This window comes from Hemitrygon akajei, chromosome 5, assembly GCF_048418815.1.
Source record: "Hemitrygon akajei chromosome 5, sHemAka1.3, whole genome shotgun sequence".
Taxonomy (NCBI): Eukaryota; Metazoa; Chordata; class Chondrichthyes; order Myliobatiformes; family Dasyatidae; genus Hemitrygon; species Hemitrygon akajei.
The window spans coordinates 174,845,372-174,862,121 of NC_133128.1; the positions used below are offsets into that span (position 1 = coordinate 174,845,372).

The 16,750-nt window shown below is 38.0% G+C and overlaps 1 protein-coding gene across 4 annotated transcripts in view; it reads left to right on the forward strand.

Moving 5' to 3' along the window:
* The window catches only part of gad1a (glutamate decarboxylase 1a), a 51,236-nt gene extending 36,372 nt beyond the window's left edge, over positions 1–14,864 (forward strand). For all 4 annotated transcript variants that reach the window (XM_073047276.1, XM_073047274.1, XM_073047275.1 and 1 more), the window contains 3 exons: positions 8,596–8,703; positions 9,168–9,257; positions 13,180–14,864. In XM_073047276.1, the coding sequence (XP_072903377.1) occupies positions 8,596–8,703; positions 9,168–9,257; positions 13,180–13,353 (372 nt within the window). In that variant the 3' untranslated portion in view covers positions 13,354–14,864. The remainder of the gene's footprint in view (positions 1–8,595; positions 8,704–9,167; positions 9,258–13,179) is intronic.
* Positions 14,865–16,750: the final 1,886 nt, after the last annotated feature.

Genomic DNA, 16,750 nt, shown 5'->3' on the forward strand with positions numbered 1-16,750 from the left:
ACTTGCCAGTCTGTTACATTAGTGTAACTGTCTCTACAACACAGTCCATCAAGTTGTAGTAAATCAACTTCACAACTGGTCAATTAAACATGTTTTAAATGCGGATTGTGATAATCAGCTCTTCAGTCTAAACTATCTCCCAGGCCTATGCCCGGGCGTTGCCTCATTCCTGCCTCTCCCTGGACCCCAAGCTCCCTCAATCCTGCCCCCTCTCTAGACTGAGAACTCCTCCGTGCTGCCAGGATGCTGCTCAGAACTTCCAGCTACTGGAATGTGCCAGTTAGTGATGCGGGAAATAACCAGGTTTTTGAGAACATCGGAAACTTTAATGATAAAGAAGATTGTCTGGAGGGTCGAGTAGTTTATGGCTTAGAATGGGACTGTAGGGTAGTGAGGTTGGTGCAATTTGAGACGATGCTGATTGATCAAAGTAAGGATCTTAAATAATCTCAGTGCAAGCGGCACGATTAAACCCTTCCCTGGACTGTCCAATAATTGGCGACCTGGTGGGACCTGATCAGACAGGGGCATTGCACAAGTGACGATTGTGCGTGACTGAGTTGCATATCAAGGAAAAAGCACAGAGGTGTGCAGCAGTGTGAATGGCTTCCATCAGATTCCAGAGATATGTAAACCAACTCGACAATGATGGATTTTACAATTCACTCCCAGCGAAACTGATTGTTTAACACTAATAAAGGGCGTCATATGGTTCAATTTATAGGCCGATGTCTGGTTTGTTTTATATGTACGAATATTTTCTAATTAAAATGCATTCATCACCTTACTTATTAGGTGATGCTTTTTCAAGCAAAAAAATCATGCAGAATATTCTCGAAAATAATCTCTCTCAATTTTGCTGTCGTTCCTGTCTGAGGTTGCCTAGGTTACAAATGTGGTTTCTTTTAGCACTGTACAAAACACGGGAAATTGTGTTGGAATTGACTGATTGTATAAGCAAGTGTCGTGACAGTGAAGCTAGAATGCATTGTGTGTAGGACGCATATTCAAAATCTAATTGTTCATGAAGTGTTAATATGGATCTTTTCCCATCAAAGATTATTGCAGAAAATAAAAGTTTGTGGCATAGGAGTTAACATTAACATGGATCTTGTTATTCATGGGCTGACTGTCCTATTCTGACCCTGAATTCAAATGTTCACATGTTCAGAGTACTGTGCAAAAGTCTTAGGCACATTTATATAGTTAAGGTGCTTGAGACTTTTGCATATTACTGTATTTGTTAAGGTGGAGTGAAGAGCGGGTTTGTAAATCTGGCAGGAACAATAGATGTTGGGAATGCTGCCGTAGGAGGGCTGTGGGTCAGGTGGCAGAGAAGGAGAGCCAGGGGCAGGGGAAGGTGCAGGTGCTGGCATGCCCTGAGACACCAGGCAAGGTCATTTGATTCCAAACAATTGGTTTATTGATTATTACAGAATGTCTCCATCGTGCTTCCTGCTCTCCGGCAATAGGAAACCCCTACTTTCCATATCCACCCTGTCTAGGTCTTTCAATATTTGATAGGTTTCAGTGAGATCCCCCCCCCATTCTTTTAAACTCCAGCAATTGTGGGTCCAGAGCCATCATACATTAACTCTTCCATTTCTGAGGTCATTCTCATGAACCTCCTCTGGACCCTCTCCAATGCTAGCACACCCTTTCTTAGAAAAGGCTGTTCACTATTCTCTAAGTGTCATCTGATCAATGCCTTATAAAGCCCCTGCATTACATCCTTGTATTTATTTTCTAGTCCTTTCAAAATGAATGCTAACATTGCATTTGTCTTCCTCAACCTTTGAGTCTTTGCTCCTCTGATTTTTGAAATGTCTCCTCGTTTAGGAAATAGTCTATGCCTTTATTCCTTCTACTAAAGTGCATGACCATACACTTCCTTACACTATATTTCACCTGCCACTTCTTTACCCATTCTCGAAATCTGTCTAAGCCCTTCTACAGACTCTCCCCTATTACTACTGCTCTCTTCTCCTTTCCCCAAGGACTGATTCTGGCAGTACCCTGATAGTCACTGTCTAACCACAAGAAGGAAGCATTTCAAAGTTCAAAGTGCATTTATCATCAAAGTATGTATCCAATATACAGCTCTGAGGTTTGTCTACTTCACAGACAGTCACAAAATAAAGAAAACATTGGAAGCCATTTATCTATTATAAACCCATGGAATCTCACAGCTACGTGGATTATATCTCTTTTTACCCTGTTATTTGTAAAAATGCCATCCCCTTCTCTCAATTCCTCCATCTCCATCGTATCTGCTCTCAAGATGAAGCTTTTCATTCCAGAACAAAGGAGATGTCCCCCACCTTCAAAGAAAGGGGTTTCCCTTCCTCCACCATCAATGCTGCATCTGTTCTATTCTGCGCATGTCTGCCCTCACCCCATCCTCCTGCCATCCCACCAGGGATAGAGTTCCTCTTGTTCTCACCTATCACCCCACCGCTTCTGCATCCAGCAAATAATTCTCCATAACTTCCACCGTTTCCAGCGGGATCGCACTACCAAGCACATCTTTCCCTTTCCCCCTCCCCCACTTACTGCTTTCACAGCGATGCATCCCTCCCCACTGATCTCTTTCCTAGCTCTTATCCTTGCAAGTGGAACAAGTGCAACACCTGCCCCCACATTTCCTCCCTCAGGGCCCCGAACTGTCCTTCCAGTTGAGGCGACACTTCACCTGCGAGTCTAGTAGGGTCACCTGCTTTATCCAGTGCTCCCAGTGTGACCTCCTGTACATTGGTGAGACCTGACACAGATTCGGAGCACCCACTCCTTTTCACCACACCTCATTCTCATTTCCCTCTCACCTTATCTTCTTACCAGCCTATCATCTCTCTCCCTCAGGTGCTCCTCCCCTTTTATTTTCTCCCATGGCCTTCTGTCTTCTATCACATTTCCCCTTCTCCAGCCCTGTATCTCTTTCACCAATCAACTTCCCAGCTCTTTACTTCATCCCTCCCCTTTCCACCTTTCTTCCTCCCCCTCCACCCCACTTTCTTACTCTGACTCCTCATCTTTTTTCCTCCAGTTCTGATGAAGGATCTTGGCCTGAAACGTCAACTGTACTCCTTACCATAGATGCTGCCTGGCCTGCTGAGTTCCTCCGGCATTTTGTGTGTATTGCTTGGATTTTCAGCATCTGCAGATAATCTCTTGTTTGTCACTGAACCCATTTATCCTTAACTTTTTCAAAAAAAAAATCTGTTAATCCACCTCTCAAGCCATGTAGTATCTTACCCCAAATTCCTTGTTCATCAGTGGGTCTATTTGGGATTTTATATAATGCTTTCTGAAAATCTGAATACATCATGTCCATTGATTTCACCTAATATGCTCTATATCCTTAAAGAATGCTGATAGTTGAGCCAAACATGATTTTCCATTCAGATATCCACCTTTCCATGTGCTGTCATTTTTAAAAAATATCTTGATATCACATCCTTTTAATATAGATCCCAGTATTTTTTTCTAGTATCGATGTAAGCAGTTACCCACTTTCTCTCTCCCGCCTTTCTTAAATAATGAGTCACATTTGCTACCCCTCATTCTGCAGGAATCATTCCATAATCTAGAATTTTTAAATTCATCTTCCACTATCTGTATGCTACCTTGACCAAAGTTAGGCTTGTGGATCATCTGCCTTTGGGATTCAATAGTTTTCAGACTCATTAACCACCCTGATAGTATTTCTTTCCTTTATTTCCTCATTTGCACTCCCATTATTTCTGCCCTTTGCTTCCTTCCATGAAGACACACAATATTTGTTTAATTTTTCTGCTATTTCTTTAATCCCTGTTTTGTAATATCTTATGATTCTGTCTGTTAAGGACCCACATTTGCCTTTATTGGTCTTTTCCATTCACTGTTCTTATAGAAGCTCACAGACTGTTTTTATGTTTCTCACATGTATATTCTCATTTTGTTTTCCCCTTCTTTTATCCATTTCCTGATCTTATCCTGTTGAGTTCTAAATTTTCCAACATCCCCTAGTTTCCCCTTTTTTAGGGTACTTAGATTTACTTCTGTCTTTAATTTCTTCTGTAATCAACAGTTGGACCACTTTTTCTTTGTGCTTCTGTGTCTTAGAACAATGTACAATTTTGCAAATCATAAATTATTTCTTCAAATGCTAGCCAGTGCTTGTCCATTGTCATTCCCTTTAGTCATAAAATCATGGAGTCATGGAAAAGTACAGCACAGAAAGAGGCCCTTTGACCCATTAGTTCATGCCAAATCAATTAAACTGCCTACACCCATTGACCTGCTGTGGGACCATAGCTCTCTATACTCCTACCATCCATGTACCTATTCAAACTTCTCTTAAACATTGAAATCAAGCTTGCACACACCACTCTGGCAGCTCATTCTGTACTCTCACGACCCTCTGAGTGAAGACGTTTTCCCTCATGTTTCCATTACTTTTCACCTTTCACCCTTAACCCATGACCTTTAATTGAGTCCCAATCAACCTCAGTGGAAAAAGCCTGCTTGCATTTACCCTATCTAAACTCCTCAAAATTTTGTATACCTCTAACAAATCTCCCCTCAATCATCTATGTTCCAAGGAATAAAGTCCTAACCGTTTCAATCTTCCCTTATAACTCAGGTCCTTCGGTCCTGGCAACATCTTTATAAATTTTTTCTGTACTCTTTCAACCTTATTTACATTTTTCCTGTAGGTAGGTGACCAAAACTGCACACAATACTCCAAATTAGGCCTCACCAACGTCTTACATAATTTCAACATAATATCCCATCTCCTCTGCTCATTATTTTGCTTTCTGAAGGCCAATGTGCTAACATTTTTCTTTATGATCCTATCTACCTGTGACACCACTTTCAATGAGTTATGGATCTGTATTCCCAGATCCCTTTGTTCTACAGCATTCCACATTGCCCTTCTATTCACTGTGTAAGACCTACCCTGACTGGTCTTACTGAAGTGCAACACCTCACACTTGTCTGCATTAAATTCTGTCTGCCCTTTTTCAGCCCAGTTTACCAGTTGGTCCAGATCCAGCACCAGGCTCTGATAGTTTTCCCTATCAAAGGACTTGCTAACATCCATGTAGACAATATCCACTGCCTTGTCTTCATCAACCATCCTGGTAACTTTCTCGAAAAACACTGTAAGATTGGTTAGACATGACCTACCACACATGAAGCCATGCTAACAAACCTTAATCAGTCCATGTCTATCAAAATACTCATATGTCCAGTCCCTTAAAATGCCTTCCAATAACATTCCCACAGTGGAACAATATTAGCTATCCCCCAATCCTCTGGTTCTTCACCTGTCACTAAGGATGATTTAAATATCTCGGCTAGGATCCCTGCAATATCTGCACTTACCTTCCACAGAGTCCAAGGGAACACCTTGTCAATCCCTGGGGACTTATGCACTCTAATTTGCCTCAAGGCAGCAAACACCTCCTCCTCTGTAACCTGTATTAGATCAATGTCCTTGCTGCTGCTTTGCCTCTCTTCTATAGACTCTGTCTCCTGAGTAAATGCAGATATAAAAGGTCCTTTTAATATCTTCCCCATCTCTTTTGGCTCCATGCATTAACGACCATTCTGATCTTCCAAAGGGCCAATTTTGTCCTTTACAATTCTTATCATATCTTAACATATCTGTAGAATACCTTGGGATTCTCCTTCATCTTGTTTACTAGGGCAAACTCATGCTTTCTTTTAATCTTCCTGATTTCTTTCTTAAGTGTTTTTTATACTCCGTAAGTATCTGATTTGTTCCTACCTGTTGATACCTTCGATGCAGCTCTTAACCGGGGCCTCGATATGTCTTGAAAGCCAAGGTTTCCTAAATCTCTTATATTTACCTTTTATTCTGACCGCCACATAGACAATAGACAATAGGTGCAGAAGTAGACCATTCTGCCCCTCGAGCCTGCACTGCCATTTTGAGATCATGGCTGATCAATTCCTATCAATACCCGGTTCCTGCCGTCCCCATATCCCTTGATTCCCCTATCCATAAGATACCTATCTAGCTCCTTCTTGAAAGCATCCAGAGAATTGGCCTCCACTACCTTCCGAGGCAGTGCATTCCAGACCCCCACAACTCTCTGGGAGAAGAAGTTTTTCCTTAACTCTGTCCTAAATGACCTACCCCTTATTCTCAAACCATGCCCTCTGGTACTGGACTCTCCCAGCATCTGGAACATATTTCCTGCCTCTATCTTGTCCAATCCCTTAATAATCTTATATGTTTCAATCAGATCCCCTCTCAATCTCCTTAATTCCAGCGTGTACAAGCCCAGTCTCTCTAACCTCTCTGCGTAAGACAGTTCAGACATCCCAGGAATTAACCTTGTGAATCTACGCTGCACTTCCTCTACAGCCAGGATGTCCTTCCTTAACCCTGGAGACCAAAACTGTACACAATACTCCAGGTGTGGTCTCACCAGGGCTCTGTACAAATGCAAGAGGATTTCCTTGCTCTTGTATTCAATTCCCTTTGTAATAAAGGCCAACATTCCATTAGCCTTCTTCACTGCCTGCTGCACTTGCTCATTCACCTTCAGTGACTGATGAACAAGGACTCCGAGATCTCTTTGTATTACTCCCTTACCCAACTCTATGCCGTTCAGATAATAATCTGCCTTCCTGTTCTTACTCCCAAAGTGGATAACCTCACACTTATTCAAATTAAACATTATTCACATACAAGCTTCGTGCCCTCAAAATTTCACTTTTGAAGGCTTTCCGCCTACCAAGTACACCTTTGTCAGAAAACAGCCTGTCCCTATCCACACTTGCCAGGTCCTTTCTGATACCATAAAAACTGGCCTTTCTCCAATTTAGAATCTCATCCTGCGGACCAGAGCTATCTTTTCCATATTTATTTTGAAACTGATGCTATTATGATCACTGGATGCAAAGTGTTCCCCTAGACAAACTTCCATCACCTGCCCTGTCTCACTCACTAACAGCAGAGCCAGTATTGCACACTCTCTCACTGGGACTTCTACATACTGATTAAGGAAATATTTCTGAACACATTTGACCAACTCTATCCCATCTAGTCCTTTTACAGTCTGGGAGTCCCAGTCAATATGTGAAAAGTTAAAATCACCTAGTATAATAACCTTATGTTTCTAGCAACAGTGTGTGATCTCACTACAAATTTGTTCTTCTAAATCCCTCGGACCATTGGGACGTCTGTAATGTAGCCCCATTAACATGGTCATACCTTTCTTATTTCTCAGTTCCATAATGCCTCACTAGACGTGTTCTGCAGTCTGTTCTGACTGAGCACTCCCTTGACATTTTCCTTGACTGCCCCTCCTTCTGTAATCCCTCCCACGCTGTTGCATCTAAAACAGTGGAACCCCAGAATATTGAGTTGCCAGTCCTGCCCCTCCTGCAGCCACGTCTCACTAATGGCTACAACATCATAATTGCAGGTGTTGATCCATGCCCTGAGTTCATCCACCTTTCCTACAATACTTCATGCATTGAAATACAAGCAGTTCAGAACATTAGTCGTACCATGCTCAACCTTTTGGTTCCTGACTTCGTTTGAGGTGTAACAACATTTCTCTCCACAACCTCTCCACTCTCTGTTCTGGCACTCTGGCTCCCATCCCCTACAACTCTTGTTTAAGCATCCACCCGGTGCATCACTAGCTAACGTTCGTTCCTGCCAGGTAATTAGTCCCACTTCAGTTCAGGTGCAAGCTGGCTCCTTTGTGCAGGTCCCACCTTGCCTGGAAGCAAGCCCATAGATCCAGCAATTTGACACCCTCCCTCCTACACCAACTCCTTAGCCACATGTTACACTGTATAATCTTCTTATTTCTGGCCTTTAATGTTGTTAACCAATCTACTGCAGTCAACCTGCTCCTTATGGCTTAATAGTTCACTTTGTGTAGACTGGAAACTAGGGCTTTCAAACAATGCAAAATGCTTTTCTAGTAGGTCCGTTAACAAAACAATTAATTAGCCCTTTCTCTTTACTCTGTACTCTATCTGGAATAGTCTGCTCCCCAATGGGTTCCTCAACACACTGATCCAGAAATCTATCTTGTAGATTTTCTAGGAATTAATCCTGTACATTGTTAGTGCTAATGTAGTTTGCTCAGTCTGTAAGGAGATTAATATCTGCGCAATTACTGTATCACTGCTGTTATACAGACCTCTAATATCCTAATTCATACAATGCACTACATCATAACTACTATAAACAACTGCAACAAGGTTCTCTGTGATACTAAAACAATGTATAATCTGCTGATCCAATAACAACACTCCCTCATCTCTCCTTCCTATTAGCCTGTCCCTCCTAAATATTGATTACCTTGGAATATTTAGTTTCTAATTTTGGTCATCCTCCTCTCCAGTTACTTAATGCAGTAACTCAATCTGACAAGTACAATCAAGTGTTATAATTGCTTCTTATGTTCAAAATATTTGGCTCCCATTAATCATCATTGGTATTAACAGAATGTTTTTGCAATTTAAAATGACTATAATGGCTTCATAAATACTGAATTTCAAAAATGGTTTTAATTATTCTGAACTCAATATTTAATAGTTTTGTTGTTCATTTCATTGCAGGGGACAGTGGGATTTGAAAATCAAATTAACAAGTGCTTGGATCTGGCAATGTACCTTTATAACAAGATTAGAAAGAGGGAAGGATATCAAATGGTATTTGATGCAGAAGTAAGTATAATGATTATTATTCACTTTCCTTTTTTTTTGAACATTGTAACTAACACCCATTTTCTTCTTCAATTCTAGAATAGCAGGCAATAATTGTTGCTTTATGTGCCCTCTGCTCTAACACCTTCAGTCACTTAGACTGTATCTTCTGAAACTCTGTCTTCCTGATTACAAATAAATTAATGCCCCTATTTCTGTGTTCAAATAAGATAAGCTGTTCAGGAGAAGTACACCTTTATTCATTAATGGTGAGGAAGAACATAGCCATAATAATTCATATCACCTTTGTTTTCCTGAAAATCTTTTGCACTGCAAGTTTTACTGGATACACTTGTCTGGCCTATTAATCTGACTGACTTTGATCAATGTTCCAATCACAGAAAAATGTTCTGTTCGTTGCTGTTGACCTGTTATTTTTTGGTATGAAACAATTAAAGCACAAACTTTCTTCATTTCTTTTGCAGCCTGAGCACACAAATGTTTGCTTCTGGTATATTCCACCAAGTTTTCGCGACATGCCAGATTGTGAAGAGAGAAAGGAAAAGCTTCGCAAGGTAAATTTACTAATTTTGCAAGCAATCGTAATTGTTAAGGTAATAAAACATTTGTTTTAGCAATAATTGTTAACTAATTGTATAATATGCTTGTCTGTCTAATTAATTCCTATTTTTATGAAGTTAGTATGTCACTAAGCATGCTTTATTACTGAAAGTAATGCTGATTACTGTCTCAAATAATGCACGTGAATTGAATATTCAAGAGCTGGCAAGTCTTATCACTGCACCTCTTTTGTATGTAGCTCACTGTCTGTATTTCCAGCTGTCACACTGTTTGTAAAATATGTTAAAAACTGACTTTTTTTGGATCTTCACAAAAATTTGTGCAGCAACAGAAAAGAATAAGGCTGATCTTAGGTGTATTTGAAGGGTCCAACAATGGGATGAAACATTTACCCAGTATCAATCATGTTTTGTAAGAAGGTGGGCAATGGCTGTGGAGAAGATTAAGGTGCAGTTAGATGGGGGGGTTATTCAAAACTGTGAGTAGGTATTGATAATACCAGGAAAGAGAAATGGTCTCCAGTGACAAAAGGACCTTTATCCCAAGCATATGGACTGAAGTTGATTGATAGAAGAATGGAGCTGATATGAGAATATATTGTTCAGGATCCTATGCAGAATACAATTGTGTTGGAGAGAGTGCCGAGGAGATTCATCAGAATGTTGCCTGGATTGCACATTTTCAGATGCAGGGAGAGATTGGAAAGGCTGGGCTTTACTTTTCTGGAGACAAGCAAGTTGAGGGATGACCTGATGAATGTGTATAAGTTTATGTGAGGCATAGATGGGGTAGATGTTTCCCATTGTAGGGTATCAAAAACAAGATTTTAAAGTGAGCAGTAGGAGATTTAAAGGGAATCTTAGGAGTAGGTTTTGTTTTACACAGAGAATGATTGATATCTGTAACTCACTGCCAAAGGAAGTGATGGAATCAGATACAATTATTATACTTAAGGGATATTTAGACAGATACTTAAATAGGGACAGCAATAAAGGATACAGTCCTAAAACAGGCAAATGGGGATAGCAAAGATGGGCCAAAAGGTCAGCACGTAGGTGGCGGGCTGAAGGGTTTATTTCTGTGCTTTAAAACTTTATGATTCTCTAATTTTAGCTCATTAGCCCCTCAACTGTTCTTTACAGACTTCCTTACCTTAACTAAGAAAAATTGTTAATTTAGCATAACTTGTAGGCATTTGTGAACCAGTTTGTCTGTAAAATAATCTGAAAATGTTATATTTTTGGGATATTGTGAGATTTTAATGGTCTACTAAATTAATTTGTTTAAAAACCACTAGTTCCAAAATTCATGATTTAAATTATGAGGACTTTAAAGAACTTGAGCTAAAAATTCAAAATATAATGGACTTAAATGTTAACTTTATTGAAATAAATTTATAATATATCACCTCTGTCTTCACCTTAAGTGAAGATTCCTTTTTTTACATAGTACTCAATAAAGTGTTCATAATATTCTATGAAAATTGCACTTTTGCCTCCTATATTTACAATTTGTGATAGTACTTGTTGCACCTCTACAAATCTCTGGTGAGACCATATTAGAGTATTGTGTTCAGTTCTGGTCACCTCATTATAGGAAGAATTTGGAAGCTATGGAGAGGGTGCAGAGAGGATTTACCAGGATGTTGCTTGGATTGGAAAACAAGTCTTATGAGGCAAGATTAGCAAAGCTGGGACTTTTCTCTTTGGAGCGTAGAAGAATGAGAGGGGACTTAATAGAGGTCTACAAGATTATGAGCGGCATAGATAGGGTGGATAGCCAGTACCTGTTTTCCAGGACACCAATAGCAAACACTAGAGGGCATATGTACAAAGTTAAGGGAGGGAAGTTTAGCAGAGACATCAGGGGTAAGTTTTTTTACACAGAGGGTTGTGGGTGCCTGGAATAACTTGCCAGGGATGGTGGTGGAGGCTAAGATATTAGGAGTATTTAAGAGCCTCTTGGACAGGCACATGGATGAAAGGAAAATAGAGGGTTATGGTGTAGTGTGTGTTTAGTACTTTTTTTAAAGGAATATATGGGGCAGCACAACATCGAGGGCTGAAGGGCCTGTACTGTGCTGTAGTATTCTAGTGTTCTACTTTTTAATCTCACTTTGCAGTAAATAGCAAGCTGAAGCACTTTGCTGCCGACCACAAAATATAGACTATACTTCATGCAAAGTTGGCTTATCTCTGAATGACTGATAGAAACAAATCCAATAATAAGATTCAAGAGAGAATTGGATACATAGTTGAAGGGAATAGATTTGTTGAATGATTTAGATAAAGTGTACAGGTTTGGGATTAATTTGAATCACACATGCGCTGACAACTAGTATCTTCTGTACTTGATCATATTGTGCAGACTGCATCATATTGGTACTGAAGTCGCAAGACACATAAAACACTGAAGCAACCTAACAGGTCAGTCAGCATCCCTGGAGGGAAGTGAGTTGCTTTATGGGCTGAGCCACTTTATCAGGACCTGATGAAGTGTCTCAACCCGAAAAGTTGACTATACATTTCTCTCCAGAGATGCTGCCTGACCTGCTGAGTACTTTCAGCATTTTGTGTGTGTTGCTCTGGATTCCCAGTATTCCTAGTTAAAAATGCCTTCCCTCTTTCTCTTCACCCTGGAATTATTGCACACTTCATTTACAAACCTGACAATTTACAAAGGAACATACTTCTCTCCAAATAAAAGCTGCAACTTAACGGAAGTAAACATCTGTGCAACAAGGGACAGACAGTCCAAAAGTTCCTTTCAGCAGGACTTAACCATATAACCATATTACAATTACAGCACGGAAACAGGCCATCTCGGCCCTTCTAGTCCGTGCCAAACGCTTACTCTCACCTAGTCCCAGTGACCTGCACTCAGCCCATAATCCTCCATTCCTTTCCTGTCCATATACCTATCCAATTTTTTTTTAAATAACAATATCGAACCTGCCTCTACCACTTCTACTGGAAGCTCATTCCACACAGCTACCACTCTCTGAGTAAAGAAGTTCCCCCTTGTGTTACCCCTAAACTTTTGCCCCCTAACTCTTAACTCATGTCCTCTTGTTTAAATCTCCCCTACTCTCAATGGAAAAAGCCTATCCACGTCAACTCTATCTACCCCCTCATAATTTTAAATACCTCTATCAAGTCCCCCCTCATACTTCTACGCTCCAAAGAATGAAGACCTAACTTGTTCAACCTTTCTCTTTAACTTAGGTGCTGAAACCCAGGTAACGTTCTAGTAAATCTTCTCTGTACTCTCTCTTCTTGAATTCAACCTCTTTGACACCAAACATAGAATAAAATGTCTGTACTAAGAATTATTAGAAACTATTTTCTGTTAGTGAAGAGAGCAAAGAATAAAAACATTAAAAATATTTCATTGAAACTTAAGTTTAATTTTCAATTACTCTGATAGATTTAAACTCTCATTGGGCCTTCTAACTGCTCTGATTGGTACCACCTAGAAACACACCAGCTTCAGTGGGGGAAAAAGTTTTTTTAGTTGTGAACATATCAATAAAAGGGTTGTCATGCATGAAATCCAAGTATCAATAATTTGCATCATTTGAATAATATGTATATGTTAATTCATTTTTTCACATTTATGTTAAGAATATGTTGCATAAAAATTACAAGCAAAATGAAAAGTGTTCAGTTGATAATGTATTACAGAACCACACAAAATTCAGTAAAAATATCAAAAATGTTACTACTAGAATTCTATGAAGGATTAAATACAATTCCAGAACAAAAGTAAAGATGTCTGGAAATACAGTGAAACAAATACTTTTTTGATATTTCTATCTTTATACCTTTCTATTCCTTAACTAATGATGTATTGTTTTATATGTCCCTTTTGAGCATTGTCTTCCTCAGAGAAACTTAATCTCTGATCTTTTGATAGGTTGCTCCAAAAATAAAAGCACTAATGATGGAATGTGGCACCACAATGGTTGGGTATCAGCCTCAAGGAGATAAAACTAACTTCTTCCGCATGGTCATTTCAAATCCAGCTGTAACAAGATCTGACATCGACTTCCTCATTGAGGAAATAGAACGACTGGGACAGGATTTGTAATTGGTTAAGTGGTTTTGTTTGCTATTACTAGTCAATGCTTTCTCTTGAAACTGATCACAATGTACAATAAATGTGTTATTTGAAGAACTGTGCAACACATTGCAGTACTGTCAGGCAGTATGTAAATCTATTCCTTAGCCAATCAGCATTTATTAGAAGTAATTATTTAAGAGATGCAAAATCTAAATACATATTGTACCTACATGTGAGCCTCAGCGTGTATGTTCCTTTGAAAGAGCTCAGCAATATGAACTGTGAGTACTGTGGACAACGTGCTGTGAATTTGACCCTTAGAGGTAAAGTGTAATTCTATCATAGTAGACTTACCTAGACTGTGCAGAACCTTTTCGTAGCTACACTGTGTATGGTGCTTTTTGTCATAATGTAAAATTATGGAGTGTGAAGCACCAAATTTTATTCTAGATGCATTACCCCTTTAGTTGTGATTTGGGGGTAAGAGTTGCATAAATACTGTAACAGATAGAAACTAAATGTCTTTCTAGAAAAATATTAATTTTGTGTAGATTGTGTATACCAAACGTTAACTGATTTTTGTGAAAAGGAATAAATGTATTAGTTTTACAGTAACAAAACTGTTTAAATATGTAGGTATATGACAAAATATTTGCTTATTTATATTCAGAAATTTACTGTCTTACAGAGGTGTCTAGTATTTTCTTCCATTTGTATGTACTGTATCTTTATTTATATATGATATCAAAGGAGTTCTAAATAATGTTTATGGTATTTTAGTGTATATGTGAGCCAAAGAATACAGCAAAATAATAGTGATAATAGCATTTCTATTTAATGTGGCAGTTGTGCAGCCTTTGAAGTAATGTGAATATATTGCTGCACTTATTGAACACAAAGTATGACGTAAAATTGAATACCGTCTTAAATGTACTGTAGTTTGTGACTTTACTCACAAGTTGGTACGTGGATTTTTAGGTATGGTGATTAAATGTTGACTATTGTTAATCTGTTTAATGTAGAACTTTTTCTTAAGGCAGAGGTCCAAGTGCAGAAAACATGTTTGTAGATGTAGTTCAACAAGCACCTACAAAACACACCCAGGGAAGAAAAAAAATCAGTATTATAAATTCTTGTTTTTAATCCAGGTTCTTTAAATGAAGAGATTCAGCAGGAGCTATGACTGGAGAGACCAATTTTAGTACTTTAATAAGTCAATATGTTTGGATTTGTATAAATCTGGTGCAATTCACACTTTTATTACCGTAGAAATTGATCCAAGCTTATCATTTGTTGAATTTGTTAGGGTACAATGGGTATTTAAATTTAATTTGGTTTGGGCAAGTTTTGATTAATCTAAACCAAGCAGTCAAGCTGAAACTAGTTTTTCATCCCTAAGAGCAAAACTTTTCAATTCAGAAGTTGAAACATGTTTTTTTGAGACAGTGTTATCGATGTACAATTCTCCCTACTATGGTGTAGAATAAAGTGGGAAAATGTTGTCAACAATGTTACAATAAATTCAGTGTGTTATTATATCTACTGTACAATATAAGAAAATGGATTCTATTTAAGAAAGAACTTTGTGAATTGAGCTGTTAACTGAGTATCAAACTTGTTGCTTTGCTTTCACAGCTACTAAAGACAAAAATGAACTTTAAAAGCTCTTTTCTTATTCTCAGATACTTGGAAGAACATTGATGTGACAATCGTAAACAACCTGCCTGTTAATTTTTATGTACTGACACTGTCCATTTACACCCATAAATTTGAGTTCCAATATTGCACCATGTACTCAAGGAAAAATCATTTTAACTAAAAAAGGTCATATTTTAATAGGTTTGTGTTGAATCATGACAACATGTTTTGAAAGTTTTATACAGGTTGCAGTAGAGCATAGCATCTTATTCAAATTAAGCATTGTGTATTTCCTTTAATGGTGTGTATATACAGTATCATTAATTGCTCAACTACCTCAATTCTGACATCAGAATTCTGTTCTTAGATGCTTAAAATAGATTTTCAAATTTTTTTTCTTGTATCAATCCCACAAATTTGATTTGAAAGGAGATGTCACACAAAATAGTAGAATATGGATTGCTTTTATTGTCTTACATTTTTATGGGCATGTTTTTCCATTCTTTCAAAATGGACAAATCATTCTTCAATTATTCTGCACCGAAATTAAGACTAAGATGCATTTAAAGTATTTTCCCTTATCATTTGATTACCTTATCACATTATATGATTCCCACTTTAGGAATTGTCATTAATCTGCATTAAAAGCAATAAATTGCAGATGTTGGAAATGTAAAATAGAAATACAAAATCTGTAAAAACTTAGCAAGTCAGGCAGTATCTATGCAGTGTTTATGGGTCAGGACAATTCCCTTTGAATTTCAATGGAAGGTTGTCAGCCCTAAGAGCCAACTCCCTTTTTTCTCTTTCCACAGATGCTGCCTGACCTGCTGAATAGTTCCAGCAATTTATTTTATTTTAATATGAATAGATCTGGAGGTAAAATAATATTAAGGAACGACTTTGAGAAAATACCAATAGGAATATAAATGTACCATTTCCTAATTATATTCTATCTATCTAATTTTTGGCATTCTATTTCAATTTAAATAGCTTCTCAAATAGCTCACACAATACTAAATGATGACAGATTAACACTCATAGTTTACAAAGTATTGACGTTCTGTTTAATTTTCATTGCAGAACAGTTGATATTTTTAGCATTCTTTGATCAAGCAATTATTTGTAAAACACTAAAAATGGAGAACACTTAATGGGTTGCATGCAATATTTTTGGATTAAGCAATGTGTAGAAATTGGAAAATGCAATGAGTGATTCTTCTGTCAACCCTTTGCTACAATCAGGCAACATTGGAGTCTCTCAGTAGTTAAAGATAAAAACATCAAATTAATACTTTAAAAAAAATCTTTAAAATCAGCTGATCTCTGATAACTCAATTTTCTTGAGAGACATGGAAGTGGTTTTATATACATCAAAAATATAATAATAGGAAAAATTATTTTGCCCTGTCTATGCACTGTTGTTAATGATGTGATGCACTGTTTCAGTGTTTTCCATTTATTAACTATTTAAGAGGATTTTAGTCATTAGGATCATTTGTTCTTCTTGTCCTAATTTTTGTTATAAAGTTGTATCTTTCTCTTGATTTTTCTTTTTAGAACATAGTAATTTGAGCAAATTTCAAACTTATTTCAGTGCTCATAGATTGCTAAAATGACTGTCCCGAGGGAAGTTCACATCCTTTAGGTGCATGAGAATAAAAAATTCCTGAGAGATCATTGTCAAAGTTTGGAGATTTATACATTTTGTCAGAACTGTTAGACCTATGGGAGAAGATGAGCCTTTGTCAGCTATAAAAGCCTTTGGATTGTATGCTGTCTTAAA